Consider the following 22,604-nt stretch of genomic DNA (forward strand, 5'->3'; position numbering starts at 1 on the left):
GTCTAGATAGTTAGCCTTAGTGAAGACTTGACGTTTTCATCCCCAAAAAAGTTTTTGAGTTTCTGCTGAAATGAGGCTGCATTTTAATGTTGTATTTTAATCTTGTTTTTAAAGTTGTATTTCAATCAATTGTTTTATATCTGGTGTTAGCCGCCCTGAGCCCGGTCTTGGCTGGGGAGGGTGGGGTATAAATAAAATTTATTATTATTGTTATTATTATTTTCTTTTGGCATTAAAATATCAACGTATAGACAAGCCAAACAACGCAACGCACACTTGATTCACCACCATCAGCTAACTGGCATTTCCTTCGGGATGTTAGACCAGGATAGTTGACCTATAGATTTTGTTATAACTGTACCAATTGCTGAATTTATTTTTCTGAAATGGCTATTCTTCTTTTTAAGGGTTTTCAGGGTTGAAGAGATTTCCTTAGATATGTTTTGTGCTCCCATGTTAACATTTAAGTAGGCTTTTTGGGAAATAATGAAATAGTTGCTGCTAGTGTGAGAGAGAAAATGCCATGATCTATAAACTAAAAGAGCAAATATTTTGTGCCTGTCTTCCGTCAGTTAAGTCATTCAGGTCTGTTCTTTAAGCTGTCAGAAATGTGTTGTCTATGCCCTGACACAGGGTCTCTTTCAGAAGAGGCGGGGAAGAAGAAACATTCATCTGCTTTCTTTTGTGCAGAACATTCTTGACCAGTGTACCCGTGAGCAGGAATTTAAGGCGATTCTCTTTCCACTCTGCTACTTCCACGCCTGTGTGGCTGAGCGGCGGAAATTCGGACCTCAGGGCTGGAACAGGAAATACCCTTTCAACAACGGGGACCTTACAATTTCGGTCCACGTTCTGTACAATTACCTAGAAGGGAACTCACAGGTAGGGTGGCATTTAATCAAACCCACTTAAGAAGCATCCCTTTGGTTAACGCGCTGTGCTTGAACTCTTGTCCCCCCTGCACATATGCAGTGCTCAGGTGGTTATTGTCTATGTTGCAATGTGGTTTTTAAGGACAATTACCACATCGTATGCCTTCCCTGAGCGTGGCAGACAGAATGCTGGCAGTTTCGTGACATATTGCTCTGAATCTGGTGACTGAGACGGATTTGGTCTTCGCTGAGGAAGGCAGTTGTGGCACTAACTCAAGTCTGCTTTCTGCCTTCACAGTTTGGGTTGTGTGCCTTCCTTGATTCCTCGCTTTAACATCTTGAGTATGTTTAAAGAAAAGAAAAAAAATCCCCACCTTATTGGTCCTCAGGTACCCTGGGAAGATCTACGTTACTTGTTTGGAGAGATTATGTACGGCGGTCATATCACAGACGATTGGGATAGGCGGCTGTGCTGTACTTACCTGGAAGAATATATGCAACCCTATCAGGTAATAAGAGCTTTAGCGATTGCACAATGCGTTTCCTGAGTTAGAGCTCCCCCTACTGGAAGCAGATCCTTTTTTTCCCCCTCCCCAAAGTATGTATACTCTTTGCTAATCACTGCATTGATCAAAGAATATCTTCCTCCTCATCCTTATTTATGATGGTAGACAAACAAGGGTGATAATGTGCAAATTCAGGTTCCTCGCAGTATCTGACACTCAAAACAAATCTGCTTTGTAATTTTACACCGGCACTGAAAGCAAAGTTACTTTGCAATGTTTATTTACCATTCATTTATTTTACTGTGTGGTGAAAGAATAGCTTTTCCTACTGTAGCATAGCATTCACCTATATATTGTAGCACTCATGCTAACATCTGGAATAACCCTGTATTTTAGACTGGTCATTTTATGAGCTCTCTATTAATTAAACATTGGTCACCCCCCCCCCAATAATATCTCAGGACATGAAACAGGAATGCCTAGCTCTTCCCTGTTCATGTAATTCCAAACTGCAATGATCAGCTGATTGCTCCGTTGTGATCACAGAGACATAATTACATTATTATATGGAAGCAAGCATATAAAGGGATATTGTCATTATTAATTATCATCTCAACTGATCAGTTCTTAGGTTTCAGCTTTGCTGGAGACTAGTAATCAAAGCATCACTGTTCTGAACCTCAAAAATGGAATCACTTCGTGCTTTTGCACCAAGGTCTAGGAGTCAGGTTTCTCTTCGAATTAGTGCACTTTTTCTTTTTTTACCTACCTTATGATGGGGTGATTCATTTCTGTACTGTAGTTTCTTTTGCTTTCGAGCACCAAGGATTAACAGACTTCGATTTAAATTCTGGAGAAACATTGCTGCCCCCTCCACAACCTCAGATAAGGTGACAGGTAATTTTATTGTGCAAGATGCCTTACATTTTTTCATGGTAGAAAAAGTCCCGATCTCTCGATCAAATCTTGCAAAGACGGGGGCAATTAATTTCCTTCGATAATATTGCATCAAAATCTTCTGTTTCATTATTTTAATTTAGAACAATTTATGCTCTACAGTAATTGCATTTCTTGGCCTTGTGGCCCCAAGGTTCCAATCCAATGTATTATCTACATGGCATTGCCTGGAAGTAGAAAATGTGTAATTTGGATCATTTATTTATTGTAAAATGATGTGAAAAATATTCATTCTTAGCCCCTTGTTTTTGTTTCTGGTCGTAAGAAAAGAAAGAATACCTGTGATGAAAACAAAACATGTCCTAGCCACAGTATATGTGCAGTCTCACATCACTTCGTATAGTCATGGTTTCTCCCAAAGAATCCTGGGAGCCATAGTTTGTGGAGGTCGCTGGGAGTTATTAAGATGTCCCTAGTCCCACCCCACCCTCACAGTTCACAGAGTTCCCTGGAAAGAGGCGTTGATTGTTAAATCACTCTGAGAATTATGCCCTGCAAGTGTCAGAGAGAGAGAGAGAGAGAGCCCAATAGTGCCTATTCTGCTTATGCAATAGTAGTAAACGGCCTCAGTCCAGTACACCTGAAGGAGCGTCTCCACCTCCATCGTTCTGCCTGGACACTGAGGTCCAGCACCGAGGGCCTTTTGGTGGTTCTCTCGCTGCGATAAGCCAAGTTACAGGGAACCAGGCAGATGGCCTTCTCGGTAGTGGCGCCTGCCCTGTGGAACTCCCTCCCACCAGATGTCAAGGAGAAAAATAAATACCAAACTTTTAGAAGACATCTAAAGGAAGCCCTGTTTAGGGAAGCTTTTAATGTTTAATAGGTTGTTGTATTTTAGTGTTTTCTTGGAAGCCACCCAGAGTGGCTGGGGGGACCCAGCCAGATGGGCAGGGTATAAATAATAATAATAATTATTATTATTATTATTATTATTATTATTATTATTATTATTTCCTCTTCCTCTCCCCCCACTTGCAAGCCCCCAGGTGCCCCTCAAATGTGCTGCCCCGGGGGCGGGGGATCCCACTGACTGCGTGGAAGACCACTCATGCAATGTTGCCTTCCATTCAAAATTATTCATAAAATGGTTACTTTTTCTAAAAAACACCAAATGGTGGATTTTTGAAAAATAGTGCAACCCCCTTTTCTCTTTTCTGCGACTCTGATTCAAATAAGCACACACTCCTCTTGGTTGGGGCTGGAGGTGGGGGGAGATGGACGTGTGCCTTCATCTTGGATGCTGTGCCTTATTAGAGTGCCCAGTTACACATTGCCAAAAATGAAGGACTGCGCCACCAAAAGGGACAAAATTTGCATGAAATTTGCACGTGCTAATTTCTATTTCTATTTCTATTTCAAATAGACAACACTTTCAAATAGAGGGCAAGCAGGACACCTGGACACCGTATGTCTGTTTGGGTTCTCAAGGCAAGCTTAGCAGTGCTGCCATTTTCCACTCCAGAATCACAGGAACTCTGGGTAAAAAAGAAGAAACCACATTCTTCTAAACGTCCAAGGGAGCAACCAATCTGTTGCTGGTGATATACAGTGGTACCTCAGGTTACATACGCTTCAGGTTACAGACTCCACTAACCCAGAAATATTACCTCTGGTTAAGAACTCTGCTTCAGGATGAGAACAGAAATCGTGCATTGGCGGCGCAGGGGCAGCAGGAGGCCCCATTAGCTAAAGTGGTGCTTCAGGTTAAGAACAGTTTCAGGTTAAGAACAGACCTCCAGAGCGAATTACGTTCTTAACCTGAGGTACCACTGTATAGCCTAATTCAGGGGTCGGCAACCTAAGGCCCATGGGCCACAAGCGGCCCACGGGGGTCGTTTAACTGGCGCATGAGCCACCCCCGAACTGAGTCAGCCACTCGGTGAGTCCATGCGCGCTGTGCTAAACCAGCACAGCGTGGCACAGAGACTCGCTCCCGCGGCACCAGAAATTGCATCTGCACAGATGCAGACACCAGAAATCGCGGGCACACAGACTCGCGATCCAGCCCACAGAGGGATCTCTGCTGGAGTGAACCAGCCCAGGCGAGGTAAACCTCACTGACCCCTAGACTAATTCTTAAAGCTATTTGCTAACAAGTAGGGCATCGTATCAGCTATCACCTTTCCTTGTGTATCGGAGTCCTGCTTTCACAATATACCTGCTTCTTTATCTGATATCCATTATAATCCTTAAGATTTACCGAACGTTCCTTATTATTCATATGCTGCCACCTATTTATTTATTTATTTATTTATTTATTTATTTATTTATTTATACCCCGCCCATCTGGCTGAGTTTCCCCAGCCACTCTGGGCGGCTCCTAATCAAGTGTTAAAAACAATACAGCATTACATATTAAAAACTTCCCTAAACAGGGCTGCCTTCAGATGTCTTTTAAAAAGAAGATAGCTGCTTATTTCCTTCACATCTGAAGGGAGGGTCTTCCACAGGGCGGGCACCGCTACCGAGAAGGCCCTCTGTCTGGTTCCCTGTAACCTCACTTCTCTCAATGAGGGAACCGCCAGAAGGCCCTTGGTGCTGGATTTCAGTCTCCGGGCTGAATGATGTGGGTGGAGACGCTCCTTCAGGTATACTGGACCGAGGCCATTTAGGGCTTTCAAGGTCAGCACCAACAGTTTGAATTGTGCTCGGAAACGTACTGGGAGCCAATGCGGTACTAAAGCCAGGTTGTTTAAGAAAGACATTCATGTGTTAGAACGCTTCCAGTGACAGATATGTCTAAGTTATAAATCTGAGAGTTTTCCCGAAAGCATCAGCTGCCAAAATGAAAGTTGGAAACAATGGGTTTGGTATTTTAACACACTTTGTTTTAATTTCATCCTTTTAAAAAATAAGTGGTTTTTTAGAAACAGAGAAGTTTAAACACTTGAATGAAAACCAAAATGCACAACCCTTTAATAGAAGTCCTACATTTTGGCAGGTGCTTATTAATAATGTTTTCTCTTTTTAAAAAAATATTTTTATTAAGCTTATAATAAATTTAAATTCAAACACATCCTTCACCTCCTCATTTAGGATTCCCTGAATCCCTTGACTTCTCTCCACCTTTCCATGGTGTCCATTATCAATCTTTTTCCCCCCATCTGCTTATCTTATTTTCTCTGATTTGTTAAAAAATAATAATACCGGTAATCCATTTCCCCATAGTTTTTCGTACATTATAAGCATTACTCAAATCCTGCCAAAGTTTTTAGTTGTTTACAGTGTTCTCTTAAGTACATTATATTTTTTCCCATTCCTTCTTAAAATTTTTCTCTTCCTGGTTTCTGATTTTCCCTGCCAGTTTCCCCATTTCAGCATAGTCCATCATCTTCATCAGCCATTCCTCTCTGGTTGGAACTTTCTTCCCATCTCTGGGCCAGTAATATCCTCGCTGCTGTCGTCGTGTACATGAATAGTTGTTTCTGCTCCCTCAGAATCTCTGTACCTAAAAGCCTAACAAAAAAGGCCTCTGGTTTTTTCCACAAATGTAATTTTAAACATTTTTTTTCAACTCATTGTAAATCATTTCCCAGAATGCTTTAGTTATCTTGCACGTCCACCACATAATAATGTTTTCTCGTCGCAGCTAAAGGGAGGTCCAGTGCTTTAGCTCGACCTAGGAAGCTCAGGTCTAAGTATTTTCCATTTGACGCACACTTTCTAGGCTTTCCCCCTTGTCCTTTCCCCTTTTCCCCAGTGAAAATCCACTCTTTAACTCTAAATCATCTGCAAAATACCTGATTGCTGTTTGCACCAATTGAGCCACCAATAAGCAGTTTTCCCCAGGGGGCGGGGAGCAGCAGGACAAGAGGAAGAGTGGTTCAGCCTCAAGTGAGGGGACTTCATAAAATCCAAAAGCCAGGCCCCCGGCTCCCCACAAATCATGGTCCTCCCATAGCCTTCTAAAAGCAATAGTTAAGGGGACTGTCACAATAAGTAAGTATACAACGCCCTAACCCATACCATGTCTGCGACTGTCTGGATGAGGAGGGGTGGTGGGAGGTTCTTCTAGGTTTCCTCTAGGAAAATCTCAGAAGAGGAAGGCTCTGAGCCAGGGACATGGTGGTAGGACACAGAAGACAGACACATCAGAGGATGGAGGCAGCAGGATAACGGTTGGAGGCTGAACAAGCAACAGGCTTGAGTGAGAGAGAGGAAGAAGAGGCAGAAAGCACTGCAGACGGAGGATAGGCAGCTGAGGAGGAAGTGTGGTGGGCGGCCGAGGCTGCAACGGGTTCACAGGAGCCTGCCGGTCCTACTGTATCCAGCTTGCTTCCTCCCTTGTCTTCAAAGGCATGTAGCAAAGCAGAGAGTGCAGGGGCCCCCTCCCCAACGGAGTTTAAGATTGCTGGGGAAACAGCCGGACAGGGAGGAGACTTAGGGGGAAGTGAGAGGCGCAGATGGTCAGTTCTGGCAGCTGCTTTACAGTTTCTCTGTTTGTGTTCCTTGAATAAAGAGTAAACTTTACTGCTCACCTGCTGACCTGCATCTGAACTGGTTCTGACATACGCTCTGTCCCAGGGCTGTCTTTAGCAGATGCGGTGCCGGGGTGCAAATATCCACCCAGCGCCCCCAAATTACCACGGTGGGGTGGCCGTAGCTGCACACTGCCAGCCATCTGGGGGGGTGCAACTCTCCCCCATGCCGCTGTGCCCCTCTCAAGCCTCCTCAGGAGGAGAGCAATCCCTGCAGAAGGCTTGGGAGGGAAGCTGCACGCCCGCCACCCTTATGGTTGCCAGGGCGCAGCTGGCGGGTGTGCAGGGAAAGGGAATGCCACCGGCAAAGCCGCGCAGCTCCCCCACTTGCTGGGGCGCCCGTGGGAGGCTGGCGCCCTGGCGCAATGCACCACTACGCCCTATGGAAAAGACAGCTCTGCTCTGTCCCCACCCCACCCCCTGTAATTTGTGCATCTATGGGCTCATCCATACTTCCTTTTGTGCCGTGTTTCAAGGCACAGGTCCACACTTTAAAGCTCTTTGTCTGAATCCCCTTTTTTGTTTGCCTCTGGCGCTTCTCCGGCATAAAACCTGAACTGCCATTTGTTCCAAATCTGCGTTAAAGAGCTGGTTTTCCTGGGAAGAGCAGCAGACCTATGCTTAGAAAGTGTGGTGCAAAAGGTAAGTGTGGACGACCCCTAGGTTGCTCTACAGCTGATTTGGGATTCAAACTGGAAGAGGACAAGTTGCCACCTTCCCATGATGGTATTGCATTTCTTGCTTTGAACTGTGTCATCTGTGCTGCTCCTGCAACAGACCCCTCTCTCTTGTTTGAGCAAGCAACTTTCAGTATTGGTATCGACTCGCGCCAAGCATACCTTGCGGAGGTCAGGAATGCCTAATTAGCATGCCTGGCATTAGGATTTAACCCTCCGTCTGAAAGCCACCAAAATTATTCTCAACCCACACAAACTTGATGCTGTCTCATTTTTCAAGATTTCAGGTTGTTTCCGTTTGAAATGCTGAACCACAGAAAGGAAGGTTAGAGGAAATTATCTTTGAGCAGCGAACCCCACATTATTTTGAGGTTCCAGCATTTCCCGTTATCATTATCCTTCTTGTTATCATTGCTGCTGCTGCTGCTGTTGCCCACGTTGCTGCGTTATTTTGGCAGGTTGATAATTATTTTACAACTGTGGGGACTCTGCCGTAATTTAGCATCCCACAGCAGCGTTTCGAAAGCATCAAATAGCATTGTGAGTGTCAAGTCAATACAACCCGGCATAAATAAATAAATATCCTCCCACGTGCCTGTTGTTTTTAAACTTGAGCTTGTGCTAAATATTTGCTTAGTGGATTTTGAGACGCTGCTGAAGCAGAACTCCTGAACCTTCGGCAGTGCATTAAACAATTGTCATACTGTTCCATAAAAGACCTTGTTTGGCTCACGGCAAGCCATTTGAAACAGAAATCATTATTATGAAACAGCAATTCTATTTTATTTTATGGGAGCAGATTGATTTGTCAAATAGACAATGCATGTATTTTGGTAATAGTCTAAAAGACGAAATCTTGCCTGTTTTATTTTAAAAATCCTTATGCCATTACACGCTTTCATTTCAATAAAAGATGGCATTTTCTAAAATGCTCCTGTAAATTGCTTCATTTAGTAAAATTGCCACGTGGAATAATAATGTTACACCAGAGAGTGGCACTTTGTAATTTGGAAGAAATAACATTTTTCTTTTTCTTTTTTTCTTTGCTTTTTTGGGGGGGGGAAACCCATCATCTCTTTAGTTCTAAATGAAATTTTCCTTTCTGTTATTTGCTAACAGGAGACTAACCTGTGTTTCAGCAAAATGCACTGGAATGTCAGCACCTGTGAGATACAAAAGAGCTAATTAAAATATCGAGCAAATGAGATCAGTATTCAACAATCTTCTAAAATGTTATAAAAGTCTTGTCATTCTCAGCAATGACTCCATAAACAGAACAATTTGATTTATACCTAGGCAAGCTCCTTATACTTGATAGCAGGGCGTGATTAATGTGTGTTTGGGCTTTTTTTGATAGTTTGATCGGAAACTGGCCCTTGCTCCTGGCTTTGTAGTGCCTTCGAACCTGGATTACCAAGGTTACCACAAATATATTGATGAAATGCTTCCCCCCGAAAGCCCAGTCCATTACGGCCTCCATCCCAATGCGGAGATCGAATTCTTGACAGTGACTTCAGACAACCTGTTCCATTCTCTGCTTGAGCTACAATCCCAAGACTCCATCACTGGGGAAGGAGCATCACAGACCGTGGAAGAAAAGGTGAGTTTTTAAGCGACACCACCCACCCACCCCTGGAAAAAATAAATGAAATATACTCGGAGTCGAGAGTGGATTTCATGCTCTTTATTCAGCTCATAGTGGTGAGGAGGAATGGAAGTTCCCCCAAAGTATCCGCTTTATATACATTATTTACACAATGGGCCCCACGTGATTGGCTAATTCTGGAATTCTCTTGTAGGCCAATCAGGTTGTGGATTCACTTCCATCTGGAGCTGGGTTGGGTGGCTCCTGCATTCTGAATCCTATTGTTCTAGGACCAATCAAACTGCTGCATTTTGGATCCTATTGTTCTAGGACCAATCAGACTGCTGCATTTTGGATCCTATTCAACTCAGTACATAACACCCCTCCCCTCTAAGTTTCAGTCCTGCCCAGGAGGTCGCATTCATAGATATATAAAAATGCCTGGGGAGGGAATGATATGAGAGCCGGGAAGGTTGGGGGAGGGGAAAGAGAGCTGCTGCTCACAATCATATCACAAAACAGGCCTTGAGCAAGTTAGGTTTTTGCAGCAGTGGCCCTTGTGATAATTCATCGCGATGCCATTGCAGCAAATGCATGGAACTTCCCAGCACAACCAGCGTTGTGCGAAAGCTCAGAGCACCTCCACAAGCTCATTGCAGGCTCTCCCCTCTGCCCTCTGCCCTGCCTGCTTTGGAGACTACCCCTAAAGCAGAATTCTGCCACTGAAGTGAATCGGGACCCATAAAATACACCCCCCCAATGTTTGCATTTTAAGCCCTAAAAAAAATCCTGAAGAGACCAGCTTCTGTTTATGTCCAGCCTGGTATGATTACCTGAAATAGAGGACAGGCTATTGTTCTGTATAATTATAGTATTAATTTGTAAACAAAACCAAAACCACCCGGTTTCCTTAAAAAAAATAATTGGTGGGATTAAGTTAGTCATGACTTAAGTCCCATCAATTGAAATTGATAGGACTTAATTAATTCAATTAATGTAGTCTGGATCCATTCCCCGACAAGTATTAGTTTGGTCTCAACAGCCATCGACAGAGCTCTGCAATGTGCAATAACAACCAGCTGGTCATAGCTCCAAACGCTTTCTGAACATTTTTGCAACTATGCTTCAGTCACCTTCTTGTGTACTATAAGCAATGCATCCCTGGGAACATTCTGGCAAAGTACTCTCCCAGACAGAAAGAGTTATTCCCATTTGTCTTTAGCTCATTCATCCTTTAGAGCAGGGGTCAGCAAACTTTTTCAGCCATGGGCTGGTCCACTGTCCCTCAGACCATATGGTGGGCCGGACTATTATTTTTTTTGGGGGGGGTGGAAATGAACGAATTCCTATGCCCCACAAATAACCCAGAGATGCATTTTAAACAAAAGCACACATTCTACTCATGTACAAACACCAGGCCGGCCCCACAAATAACCCAGAGGTACATTTTGAATAAAAGGACACATTCTACTCATGTAAAAACACGCTGATTCCCAGACCGTCCATGTTGAGTTGTGGGCGAACATATCAGACAACACAGCGATTCTTTCAAAGCAGCTTTTTATTTGTAAGCTGGAAACAGAACTGAACGGAGGAGCTCAGTCAGCCTGCTTATATAGAGCTCCACTAGAATGCAACAGTAACCATTTTCTGTAACTAGCCAATCACTGAACGTCACTTTCGATCCTTCATTTGCACAACTATCTACAGCACGGGTGTCAAACACAAGGCCCGCGGGCCGAATCCGGTGCGCCAGACCTCGTCATGTGGCCTGTGTAGCCGCCGCCGGCCGCCAGCCTTCACCTTTTATTCTCACTTTTTTTTTTTGACACAAGAAAGCCGCCTCTTCAGCTCATGCGCGGCAGCCTACAAGCCAGAGAACGTCTGCCCTCTAGCGGCGCCGGCCGTTCTACACAGGAAACCTCCACTTTACATGTCCTTTACATAGTCCTACAGATACAACCGGCCCTTTGAGGGTGACCAAACTGCTGATGTGGCCCCAGATGAATTTGAGTTTGACACCTCTGATCTACAGTATCCCCATGCTGGCCCAGGGTGAGAGCTTCAGTACATAACAGTCCACAGGCCAGATTGAGAAGGCAATTGGGCCGCATCCGGCCCAAGGACCTTAGGTTGCCTACCCCTGCTTTAGAGTCTTGGGGCTTTTAATGTATGACATAGCAGAATCTTATACATGTTTGCTCAGAAATAAGACGCAATGGCCACATTTGCCATTGTGTAGGCTTCCAGGGAGGAAATCACAGCAGCTTCCCAGAGCCGTAGCTATGGGGGTTTGGGGGTGGAGAGAGGCTGGCTGGGTGTTTTGCCCTGGGCGCCTCGCAGTCTGTGTGTGTGTGTGTGTGTGTGTGTGTGTGTGTGCCAAACTGGGCCTTTGACCCGGCTGAAATAAAGCCTAGTTTTGCCCTTTTGCTCCTCTCCAATTTCTTCAGCTCTTTGCAGCGGCTGAACTAGAACTGGGCTTGGTGGCACAAGTCCACAGCGTGGCAGCTCACGGTTAAGTTCTCACTTCCTTGGAATAATACAGTTAGGAGGGACCCCGAGAGTCATCTAGTCCAACCCTCTGCAATGCAAGAATCTCAACTAAAGCATCCATGATAGACGGCCATGCGTCTTCTGCTTAAAAGCCTCTACTGAAGGAGTCTGTTCCACTGTCAAACAGCTCTTCCTCTCAAAAAGTTCTTCCTGGTGTTTAGTCGGAATCTCCTTTCTTGTAACTTGAAGCCATTGGTTCCAGAGCAGGAGAAACCAGGCTTGCTCCATCTTCCATGTGACAGCCCTTGAGATCTTTGAAGATAACTATCATATCCTCCTCTCAGTCTCCTCTTTTCCATGCTAAACATACTCAGCTCCCTCAACTATTCCTCGTAAGGCTTGGTTTCCAGACCCTCGATCATCTTGGTTGCCCTCCTCTGCACAGGTTCCAGCTGGTCAATATCCTTAACTACAAGCTGTAGCCAAAGTTTGTTTTTTGGCTTCAGATGATGTTTATTGATGAGAAAGCTCAACCTTGAGCCTAGATTTGGGTGGCGCACTAAGCCCAAACCTTTGTTTCGCTGCCATATTTAGCTGAGCTAAAAGGGCCAGTAAAGGAGGTTACAAGCACCACTTAGAAAGCCACCATGTTCAAGTGGTCCCAGTAAGGCTATACTTCGGTTTATGGTGTCATAAAAACTAGGCCTCTGTGTTTACTCATTAGTAAGCTTGCTTAAAACTGCAGGTTCTATTGAGTTTATTGAAGCAGACAGACTTGTGCGTAATCTTTGTCAAAGTTGGAAGCAAGGAAAAAGCGCCTCTAAATTTTATGTTATCCACAGAGCTGGATCCCAGTGAAACTTCTGCTAGGAAGGTTATTATCCATTGTAGACTGGGATTCAATTTTTATGTGCATTTTTAATGAGAATCCACAGAAATCAGTATGAAAAGCAAAACACAGCTATCGTTCGAAATTCAGATTTCTATGAATACTGCCATTGCAATTCCCCAACCATTGTATTAGTGATGCATGTATTAGTGAAAAAAATACAAAAATATTATTATGTTATGTTATGTTATGTTATGTTATGTTATGTTATGTTATTATAAAATGTGTATATTGCAAATGTGTATATTGACTGCATACAAAAATATGTTTATTAGGAGAAATTCACACTAAAACACTGATGAGTTTTCATGAGGAATTTTTTTAAATCGCACTTCAGTTTACTGTGGAAATATGGAGAACTGAATTTAAGACTGAGAAGCTGAGAAACTGAGAGAAAATGAAACTGACAGATTCATCTTCCCCTGCTTGCAGGTAAAGGCCATATTAGATGACATACAAGAGAAGCTTCCGGAAGGATATAACATGTCTGACATTACCTCAAAAACAGCTGAACGTTCTCCATATATCCTGGTTTGCTTTCAAGAATGTGAACGGATGAATATACTATTACATGAGATAAGACGTTCCCTTAAAGAGCTTGATCTCGGTCTTAAGGTGTGTGTACTTTTCTTTATTGTTTTGTTAGAGCTCTAGAGATAAATAAAATGGATGTGTGGATGAAAACACTGAAAACAAATTGTCTCTCCCTGGGATTAGTGGCGTCCGTTCCATCATTTAGTTTGTCTCCGTCATGACACAATTGGAGCAATTTTATTATTATGGCTATGACAATTGGAGCAATTTTATTATTATGGCTATGATAGATTCCAACGTTATAGAGAAAGGTTACCAGCTGCCATCATTTTTGGGTTCCCTTCAAAAGAAAGCAAAGGTGATTTCCATCCAAATGAGGATTTGAAATTCAATTTCCTCGTAGGCTTGGCTGATGTAGGGGCCGCAAGTCTCTTTCAAAGTCATTGGAAGACAGAAAATCCCAGCAAAGTGAATTAAGTTCCGTATTTTTGGTAGCTGGTAAACCTGAAGGAATTTGCATGTTCTGTTGGGGATATGTCATATAGCTACTTAGTACACTGATCTCTTTGAACCTGGAGCCTGGTCTTCATGTTGCAATAATGACCCAGGATGTGGTGATAGCTCGGTCAATAGACGTGAGCCTCTTAATCTCAGGGTTGTGGGTTCGCGCCCCACATTGGGTAAAAAGATTCCTGCATTTCAGAGGGTAGACTAGATTACTCTAATGTTCCCTTCCAACTCTAGTCATGATTCCATGACTCCAAGGAAGCAAACACCACCTGCCAAGGATTGAACAAGGCAAAGTTCAGCAACGTAACAATGTGGTAATTTAACTATACGGCCTTCCTCCCACCCCCACCCCTCTGATCCATCTTTGATCTATGCCGTTTAACAGACAAGCCTTTGTCAGAAAAGGCAATGTCACTGAGGCACAAGGCCCTGGAAGACTTGTGAAACCTGGAGGTACAAACCAACTCTCTCACCCTAAGCACCACAGGCAGTCTTAAACAAGTGACAGTCAAAAGCAGAATGACACAAAACATTAAAAGCCTTAACAGAAGCTAAAAGCCAAGCTGGGGGAGACAGGGATCAGGGCATCAGGCTGCTGAGGGGCCCCGATTTTTGTGGATTCAAGGAGTTGCAGGAGGAAAAGGAAAATCAGGGTGTGTGTTTTTTATCCCTCTTCTCTCTCCCCCTTGTATGAGTGGCTAAAGCAATATATAAATGCTGTGGATATAATTCAGTTCCCTTCCACAATTTTCTTACCTGCTCATGCACATGGAACAAAGCTTGCAGGAGTTTTCTGCTGCCAACCCTCCTCCTCCTCCTCAAAAGCCTTCTCTCAAGTAAAAAGCTTGGTTTCTGAGACAGGTAACCTATGTACCATGCATTTTGTTGTTGCCTAGTTGGTTGTTAAATTTGGAGCATTCAAATGGCCAACTGTGCAAGCTCATTACAGTGGTACCTCGCAAGACGAATGCCTCGCAAGACGAAAAACTCGCAAGACGAAAGAGTTTCCCTATGGGCTTGCTTCGCAAGACGAAAACGTCTTGCGAGTTCTTGCAAGTTTGTTTCCTTTTTCTTTAAGCCGCTAAGCCATTAATAGCCGCTAAGCCGCTAAGCCGTTAATAGCCGTGCTTCGCAAGACGAAAAATCGCAAGATGATAATAATAATAATAATAATAATAATAATAATAATAATAATAATAATAATTTATACCCCGCCCATCTGGCTGAGTTTCCCCAGCCACTCTGGGCGGCTCCCAATCAAGTGTTAAAAACAATACAGCATTAAATATTAAAAACTTCCCTAAACAGGGCTGCCTTCAGATGTCTTTTGAAGATAGGATAGCTGCTTATTTCCTTCACATCTGAAGGAATAAAATCTATTAAAATCTATTAAAACCATGCAAATAATCACAGTAAAAACAAAACAGCACCAGCCCTTTAATTAAAAGCAGTAAGTTCCCCAAAGCCTGTTGGAACAAGGAAGTCAAAGGACATCAAAGAGGGGGCTAGTCTGGCTTTTCTGGGGAGAGAGTTCCAAAGTCTGGCAGCAGCCACCGAAAAGGCCCTCTCCCGTGTCCCTAGCAAGCATGTCTGTGAGGGTGGTAGGACCAAGAGAAGATGACTCCTCCCTCCTACAGCCCCCACTGTCTACTAAAAAACTGCTGTGGTGAGTTGAGAACTCTGGAGCAGTGTAGAGGTCATGCCAGGGGTTGCAGAGAAGAGCTGGCCAGTCATTTTAATGATTGTTTTGTACTGTTTCTAATGGTGTTTTATTACTATACACCACCGATGCTGCCATATATATATATATATATATATATATATATATATATATATGATGATGATATGTTAATACTTTTTAAAAGGAGATAAGTGAAAATCCCCTCCTTCCTCAAAAGGGAGTTTTCCACCGGATTTCAGTCTGCTTCTGTGAACAGAAGGTGTCTTTCCATTTGCGGAGAGCACTCTGGATTCCAACCCATAGCTTGTTGTGCATAATTTTCTTCAGATATTCGCAATTATATTTAAGAAACGAAGAGGAGACAGGAACCGCCGCTTGTGTTTGCATGATCGTTTCACCTCTTTTTAATAAATAACTCACCCCAATTTTAAGAGCCAAGATATTCTTTACATTTGACAATTCAGCTACCTTATGTGTTTTTACTGTGGGGGGGGGGGAGAAAGCCCTCTATCATTTATCATGTCATCTTATCACAGTCTCTTTGTGCGACGCAAATAGCACGCTAATGTTTTCTTTTGTTAGGGTGAGTTGGCAATCTCTGCTGAGATGGAGCAACTACAGACAGCTCTCTTTTTTGATAATCTTCCTGACACTTGGATGAAACTGGCTTATCCATCAACCTACAGCCTAGCTCAGTGGTGAGTCTCGTGCCAACAGATCAGGGTAGATTCTTTGTCACGGGCAGCTAAATGTGTGTGGGGGGAGAAACTCGGCAATATTTTTGCTTATAAATACTGTAGTGATGTGCAGTAGTGTCGCACCCATCTTTTAAAAAAGACTACAGTCTTACCATACATATATCATCAGTTTTATATATATGGACACGGGTGGTGTTGTGGTCTAAACCACTGAGCCTCCTGGGCCTGCTGATCAGGTTGGCGGTTTAAATCTGTGCAACGAAAGCACACCAGCAGTTTAGTCATGCTCATCTCACTTTCAGGCTGAGGGAGCTGGCGTTTGTCCACAGACAGCTTTCCGGTTATGTGGCCAGCAGGACTAAACCACTTCTGGCCCAATGGAATACCATCACAGAAACACGGAAACACCGTTTACCTTCCCACCAGAGCGGTATCTATTTATCTACTTGCACTGGTGTGCTTTCGAACTGCTACGTTGGCAAGAGCTGGGACAGAGCAACGAGAGCTCACCCTGTCGCTGGGATTCGAACTGCCGACCTTCCGATCGGCAAGCCCAAGTGTGGCTTAGACCACAGTGCCGCCATATACAAGTTTATCTTGAGAGGTACACTAGGTATGGTGGTGTCAGAAGAGTGGTGAGTGAGAGTTCTAAAGTATCAACTTACTTGTACACTGCTTAGAGACTATTATCATTAAGTGGCATACAAGTAGTTGAAATTAATGATGAAAACATCTTGGGGAGCCGACTGACCCATGAGAATACCTGGTCTGCAGCTGGTTATAGTTACAACTCCAAATATGTGCACCACACTCCATCCTTATCCAAACCCTTGATATAATCCAGTGATACAGTGAGACTAGGGCCCACATAATACAAAGAGAAGTTTTCCTTAGGCCTCAGGTGCGCTCATCATGGCTCAAATAATTATGCAGGGAAAGATATTCCTTACTTATTTCGGCATTCGAAAACCAAAACATTCAGCTTCTGAGATGCTCGAAAACCGAGATACCACTGTATATTGTTTTAGACACCCACTGAAAACTTCTTTTTATTTCAGCAAGCCTGTCTAGTCATATAATTTAATTATAGGTGGTGGTTTTTTAAGTTGGATTTGTTTTGTGTTTTATTGCTAATGCACTGAGCTCAGCTAAGTTCTAATAGGAGTAAACCCACTGAAATTAATGAACCTAAGTTAGTCATGTCCGTTGATTTCAATGGGTCTACGCTGAGTAGGAATAGCATTGAACACCACTCAATGATTCTGTGTGCACCAAATACCATAGTTTTCTCATTAAGTGATCTATAATTTTTTTTACAAAACTAATTAAATTAATAAAGGTCGGGGGAAACTCCTCAGACTTTAGCCAAATCACGCTTCTCCTACTGTATTGTTCTAGTAGTATGAAAGGAGACACAAATTTTGTCAACAGGAATCTTCAAAACAGACTTGCACAAACACCCCTCCCTGTCTCTCTCACACACAGTATTTCAAGCATGAGTGCTCATTTATTGCAACTAAACCTACCACCCACTTGTCCTGGGTTTGGGCCTTTGGTGATTCATAGACAATTGCACGGCAGAACAGGAGTGCCGCCAACTCAAAAGGGGGGTTCTCTGCCTGCACGATCCAGAGTCAGTACTACACTTGACTTGCTTTTGAAGGAGGCGTCTCCCGAAGTTGAGTTTGGGGCTGAAATGCTGAAGCTGCCAATTCTCCGTTGCAGACAGACATGTCTTCCATATAGCTACTTGCTGGTGCCTATTTAATGCGCAACCATAAAGCATTATGCTTCCCTGGCAATCTGTTATCTCCCCATCCCCACCCACCCCGTCCAATCTGCTTTATTATATTTCCCACCACAGAGGAAATCTCTGGCATTTAATCAATATTTCAAAGAGGGCTGGACCAGCAAGAAGCAGGGGGATCTGGATAAATTCGTATGACGAGCTTCGTAAGGACAGCAAATGCATCATGACGATAGGCTGTAAGAATTATTGCAGTCGCTGAGTAGCAACTGACCTACCGATCCGGCACGATGAATTGTTAGCTGGAGCAAGTTTTGCAGCAACCAACTGTGGTGTGTTCTCTCTCAATCCCCTGACATGAAGCAATGTTTTCGGGTTTAATGAGAGGCTGCACAAAATGCATGTTCTGCAGATGGCCGCAAGGACCAGCAGGCCTTGGGGAATGCGAATATAGCCACAAGTCCTGCCTTTCTATCATGTGTTTATTGGAAAACAGGATCCCAGGAAGCAATACAAGAGCATTCTGGGAAGATTTCCACACCTGATTCGCCTCTGAAGCTCATTATAGCATCGCTCAGTGGTCTCTGTTTTAACTAACCCAGCTGTGGTCTGTTCCGAGAGATGGCATTCATTTCCCCCCGGGAAGTCTTATGATACTGAATGGTCATCCACTTAGATGATTCCCCCTTGGGAAGCATCCTGTCGAAAAGATAGCGACTTACTTAAGTAGCATTAAGCTTCATGAGGGGGAGAAATACAGGAGGGATTTGATTCTTGATTCTGCGAAGGCACCAGACACTGAATTCAGGCAACCTGAAGGAACCCAGAAAAATGTTCTTTAAAATAGAGGGCGGAATGAGACTAGCCTGTTGTTGTTGTTTAGTTGTGTCCGACTCTTCATGACCCCATGGACCAGAGCACGCCAGGCACTCCTGTCTTCCACTGCCTCCCACAGTTTGGTCAAACTCATGCTGGTAGCTTCGAGAACACTGCCCAACCATCTTGTCCTCTGTCGTCCTCTTCTCCTTGTGCCCTCCATCTTTCCCAGCATCAGGGTCTTTTCCAGGTAGTCTTCTCTTCTCATGAGGTGGCCAAAGTATTGGAGCCTCAGCTTCACGATCTGTCCTTCCAGTGAGCACTCAGGGCTGATTTCCTGAGACTGGCCTACTAGGATGGAATTTCAGTAGGCTAAGATGGTCTGGGAAAACAATCCACTGGGAAGATCTCTTGAGCTAGCCCCAGTCAAACGAGTGGGCTGTGCACAACACAACAACAATTCCTCAGTTGACTGGTTCCTTGACTTTTTAATTTGTATTATACTTAGCTACAAGAAGAACCTTCTGCCCGTAAATGGAGTGGCCACTTGTGCATCACCAAATAAGAGGCCAGAGGAGGTTTTGCATGAGAACTGCATGTGCTAATTGATATGTGTAGATGCAAACTGAGAAATAATCGCTGCAATTTGTTTTGCCAATAGTGGGCAAGGCTGTAGCCAGGTGACCTCTGTGCGCCTGTTTGGTTTGCAGTCCAAGTTCTGACTGCCGATGGGCACGATCCACTCTCCCTTCTCATGGCTCATTGTGTTTAAACCAGACTTGGACCAAGTACCTTCCTTCAACCTTAGAAGCCCAGCCTAAGATGTGGCTCTTTATTAGGGTGCCATCTCAGCCACGTGGAAGGATGACATCCACAGCAGAACCATTACCTCACCTCCCCAGTAGTGCTATACAGAAAAGGAGGCTGAAGATGCTGCAGTGTAAATCTGCTGATGCATGCCCATGGTGATGGGTTGGAGGCAGTGGAGAAAAACAAGCCCAGAACTTACGTACATAGATTTTGAATACCAGAAAACTGCATGTAGTGAGGATCCCTTGAGAGGACATCTTACAAATGTTAACAATTCATTACTTAGCAGCTGACAAAAACAAGGATGTGTGTGAAAATACACACATGAGAGAATGAAAAATAGATACTTAATAGTGCTACTGTTTTGGTTTTTATTTTCTTGTTGTTATCTGTATTTTTAGATATTTTATATTATCTTAATTCTATTAGTGTTTAATTTTTAATGGCTATGTTTTCTAAGTCTGTAGCTTTTTCTATTTTGTCTGTAAGTGGCCTTGAGTCCTGGTCTGGAAAGAGGGCGAGATATAAATAAATATAGATAGAACAAATAACAATAATAATATGCGAGCTAGGAATATTCCGTGGCCATGCAATATTGACCAATGGTTGGAGAGAGAAACCAGAAAACTGGGTGAGAAGTAGAGGGCTTATTTTCAGGTGGGGTTCAATCACATACCAGCAATTTCAGCTTGCACACCAAAGCCTTCTCCAAAATTGGACTCCTTGCAGTTAGGAGAGAGATGGGGACAATGCACTGGACAATGTAGGATAACATTTGCTTGGTGACATGTTGTCTAACCTTCTCGCAAAGATTCCAGTGCACCATGAAAGATCCCACAAAACACCATTCCGTTATACTTTGAAAATGACACTTCTGCCTGAGTAAAATAGGTTATCTAGGCATTTGCTTAGCAATGGCGCACAAACCATTTGCGAATGCATTCAGTGTAGGCAGGTATTCTCAGACAGAGCAAGTAATCTGCAGAAAAGTATTGGCTTGTGGGGGGAAAGCACGGGTCATAGACGGAATACTGATAATGTGCAAGGCACATTATCTCTCAGTAAAAAAATGACAAATATTGAAGTTAAATAGGAAGGATAGTTGAAGTGGAGAAAAGTGGCATAAAATGTGTGTTTTAGGTAAATCAGTTTTCAGAAATACCATGCACAGGTTAATCCTTTATAAATATGTTCAAGGAATATATTAGACACCAGGTCCACCTACGCCAAATGAATGCAGCAAAGCAAACCCTTGTATGTGTCTCAGAGGCAGGATAAGTGAGGAAACTCTCTGGTATTTGATGTGGTTCTGCTCTATAATTCACACATACAGCAGATGGGTGGTGATTGATTTTTTTTTACTCATCCCCCCAAAGAAACATATATTGGCAAATCTTATTAGGCACGTTTTGCAGAAAACAGGAACCTCTGAACGAATGATACTTTGAATTTGAATAAAATGAAGGGCACATTTGGTTTATTAGCTATAATATCACCTTTAGGAAATTATACCTCTAAGGATGAAAACATGTGCCCGTCTATTTTTAAAATATGCCCAAGTAATCTCAGCATCAAAGTCTTTGCGCTCAAGTAAGGATAAATTAGGACTCCTGCAACTTAAATTATGGCTAAAATATGTTTCTAGCCACCAAAAAATATATTTGGGTGTGCGTGTGTTATAGAGCTCAACAGTTGCAAGAATGCTACAGAGATGTTGTTTTGAGCTACGCAAAAATGTCTGTAAGTAATTTATATTTAAAAGCTGTTACTTTTAACTACAAGGAAACTCAGAAGGGAGGGACTAGAGGAAGTCAACCAAGATGTTTAAAAGGTTGTATTTGTAAAGAATTAAGTTTGTTGTTATTGTTTTTCTGCTTATTGTTCCTTTTTTCTTCTTTTGTTCATTGATGTATTTTTCTCTTTTTTTCTGTTTTCTGTGTGTCATTCTGCTCTGTGGTTTTTGTTATAATTGTGAAAATCTAATAATTTTTTTTTAATGTGGTTGAGCATTTTCTGAGCAACTTTGACTTTTTTTGATTGAGTAGTAGTTTGATCGCGCATTGTAGGGGGTTGGACTAGACTTAGTTTCCCAATTGCCTAAATGCTGCGCTTTTCAAACAAAAGCAGAGTCCGAGGTACGCCTGTTCCTGTCGCAACACAGCCTCTCAATCGCGTGCCATAATTGTCAAGCATTATGACCAGATTTTGGGGGGTGGGGAGTATGTTAAGCTGGGGTGCAAGTGGCTGATGCTTTGATCTTCACCATCTGCATCAGTTGTCACAAGGCAGGCCATTTCTCTGGATCTGCCTCTAGTTTATGAAATAATATATGCTACAACAGCATGGAGGGAACATTTGGTGTGGAGTTGACCCTCCCTCTCTTCCCTTTGCCTGGGAAGCCATTCCACAGGTAAGGTAAAGGGACCCCTGACCATTAGGTCCAGTCGTGGCCGAATCTGGGGTTGCGGCGCTCATCTCGCTTTATTGGCCGAGGGAGCCAGCGTACAGCTTCCGGGTCGTGTGGCCAGCATGACTAAGCCGTTTCTGGCGAACCAGAGCAGCGCACGGAAACGCCGTTTACCTTCCCGCCGGAGCGGTACCTATTTATCTACTTGCACTTTGACGTGCTTTTGAACTGCTAAGTGGGCAGGAGCAGGGACCGAGCAACGGGAGCTCACCCCGTCGCGGGGATTCGAACCGCCGTCCTTCTGATCGGCAAGTCCTAGGCTCTGTGGTTTAACCCACAGCGCCACCCTCGTCCCTATTCCACAGGTAGATGGAGCTAATACAAATCACTCCCCCTTTACTGACTTTAGAACTGGGAGTAGGAACCACCAGATCTTCCATCTAAGAAGCCCTGCTATGAGTATCAAGTGTGTGGTACAAATGTATTTACCATAGGCTCCAGCGTGTTTATGGCAGTACACCGCTTATTCTATCATTGCCATTGCAAGCCACCAATTCCTATGCCTCCATCTTTGTTTCTTTTTCGATGCTGCTAAGGTACAACGACCTCCTTCTGCGCTGCCGAGAGCTCGATTCCTGGGCGCAGGATCTCACCCTCCCCAGCGTCGTCTGGATATCAGGCTTTTTCAACCCCCAGTCCTTCCTCACAGGTAGGAAAGCACATCACACAACTCATTAGTAATTTACTGCTACAGTAATTTTTATAATTACTGCCAGGAGGCTTCATTAAATTTGATCTAATGAATAAATATTGTATTTTCAACGTGATTACCAGCACAGCTTAAGCTGTGTGCCATAAACAATTATTTTCCTCAATACACAGTATGTCGGTGACTATATTGATTTTTATTATTATTATTTCACGAAGGGTTTACTGTATTTGTA

General features: G+C 43.4%; 1 protein-coding gene across 1 annotated transcript in view; it reads left to right on the top strand.

Annotated features, from left to right (window-relative positions):
- The window catches only part of LOC128398345 (dynein axonemal heavy chain 11-like), a 221,952-nt gene that overhangs the window by 195,206 nt on the left and 4,142 nt on the right, over positions 1-22,604 (top strand). The window contains exons 60-65 of the mRNA XM_053359350.1: positions 691-882; positions 1,262-1,381; positions 8,848-9,090; positions 12,890-13,072; positions 15,765-15,880; positions 22,257-22,369. Of these exons, the coding sequence (XP_053215325.1) occupies positions 691-882; positions 1,262-1,381; positions 8,848-9,090; positions 12,890-13,072; positions 15,765-15,880; positions 22,257-22,369 (967 nt within the window). The remainder of the gene's footprint in view (positions 1-690; positions 883-1,261; positions 1,382-8,847; positions 9,091-12,889; positions 13,073-15,764; positions 15,881-22,256; positions 22,370-22,604) is intronic.

The sequence above is a fragment of the Podarcis raffonei genome, chromosome 1 (genome assembly GCF_027172205.1).
Source record: "Podarcis raffonei isolate rPodRaf1 chromosome 1, rPodRaf1.pri, whole genome shotgun sequence".
Taxonomy (NCBI): Eukaryota; Metazoa; Chordata; class Lepidosauria; order Squamata; family Lacertidae; genus Podarcis; species Podarcis raffonei.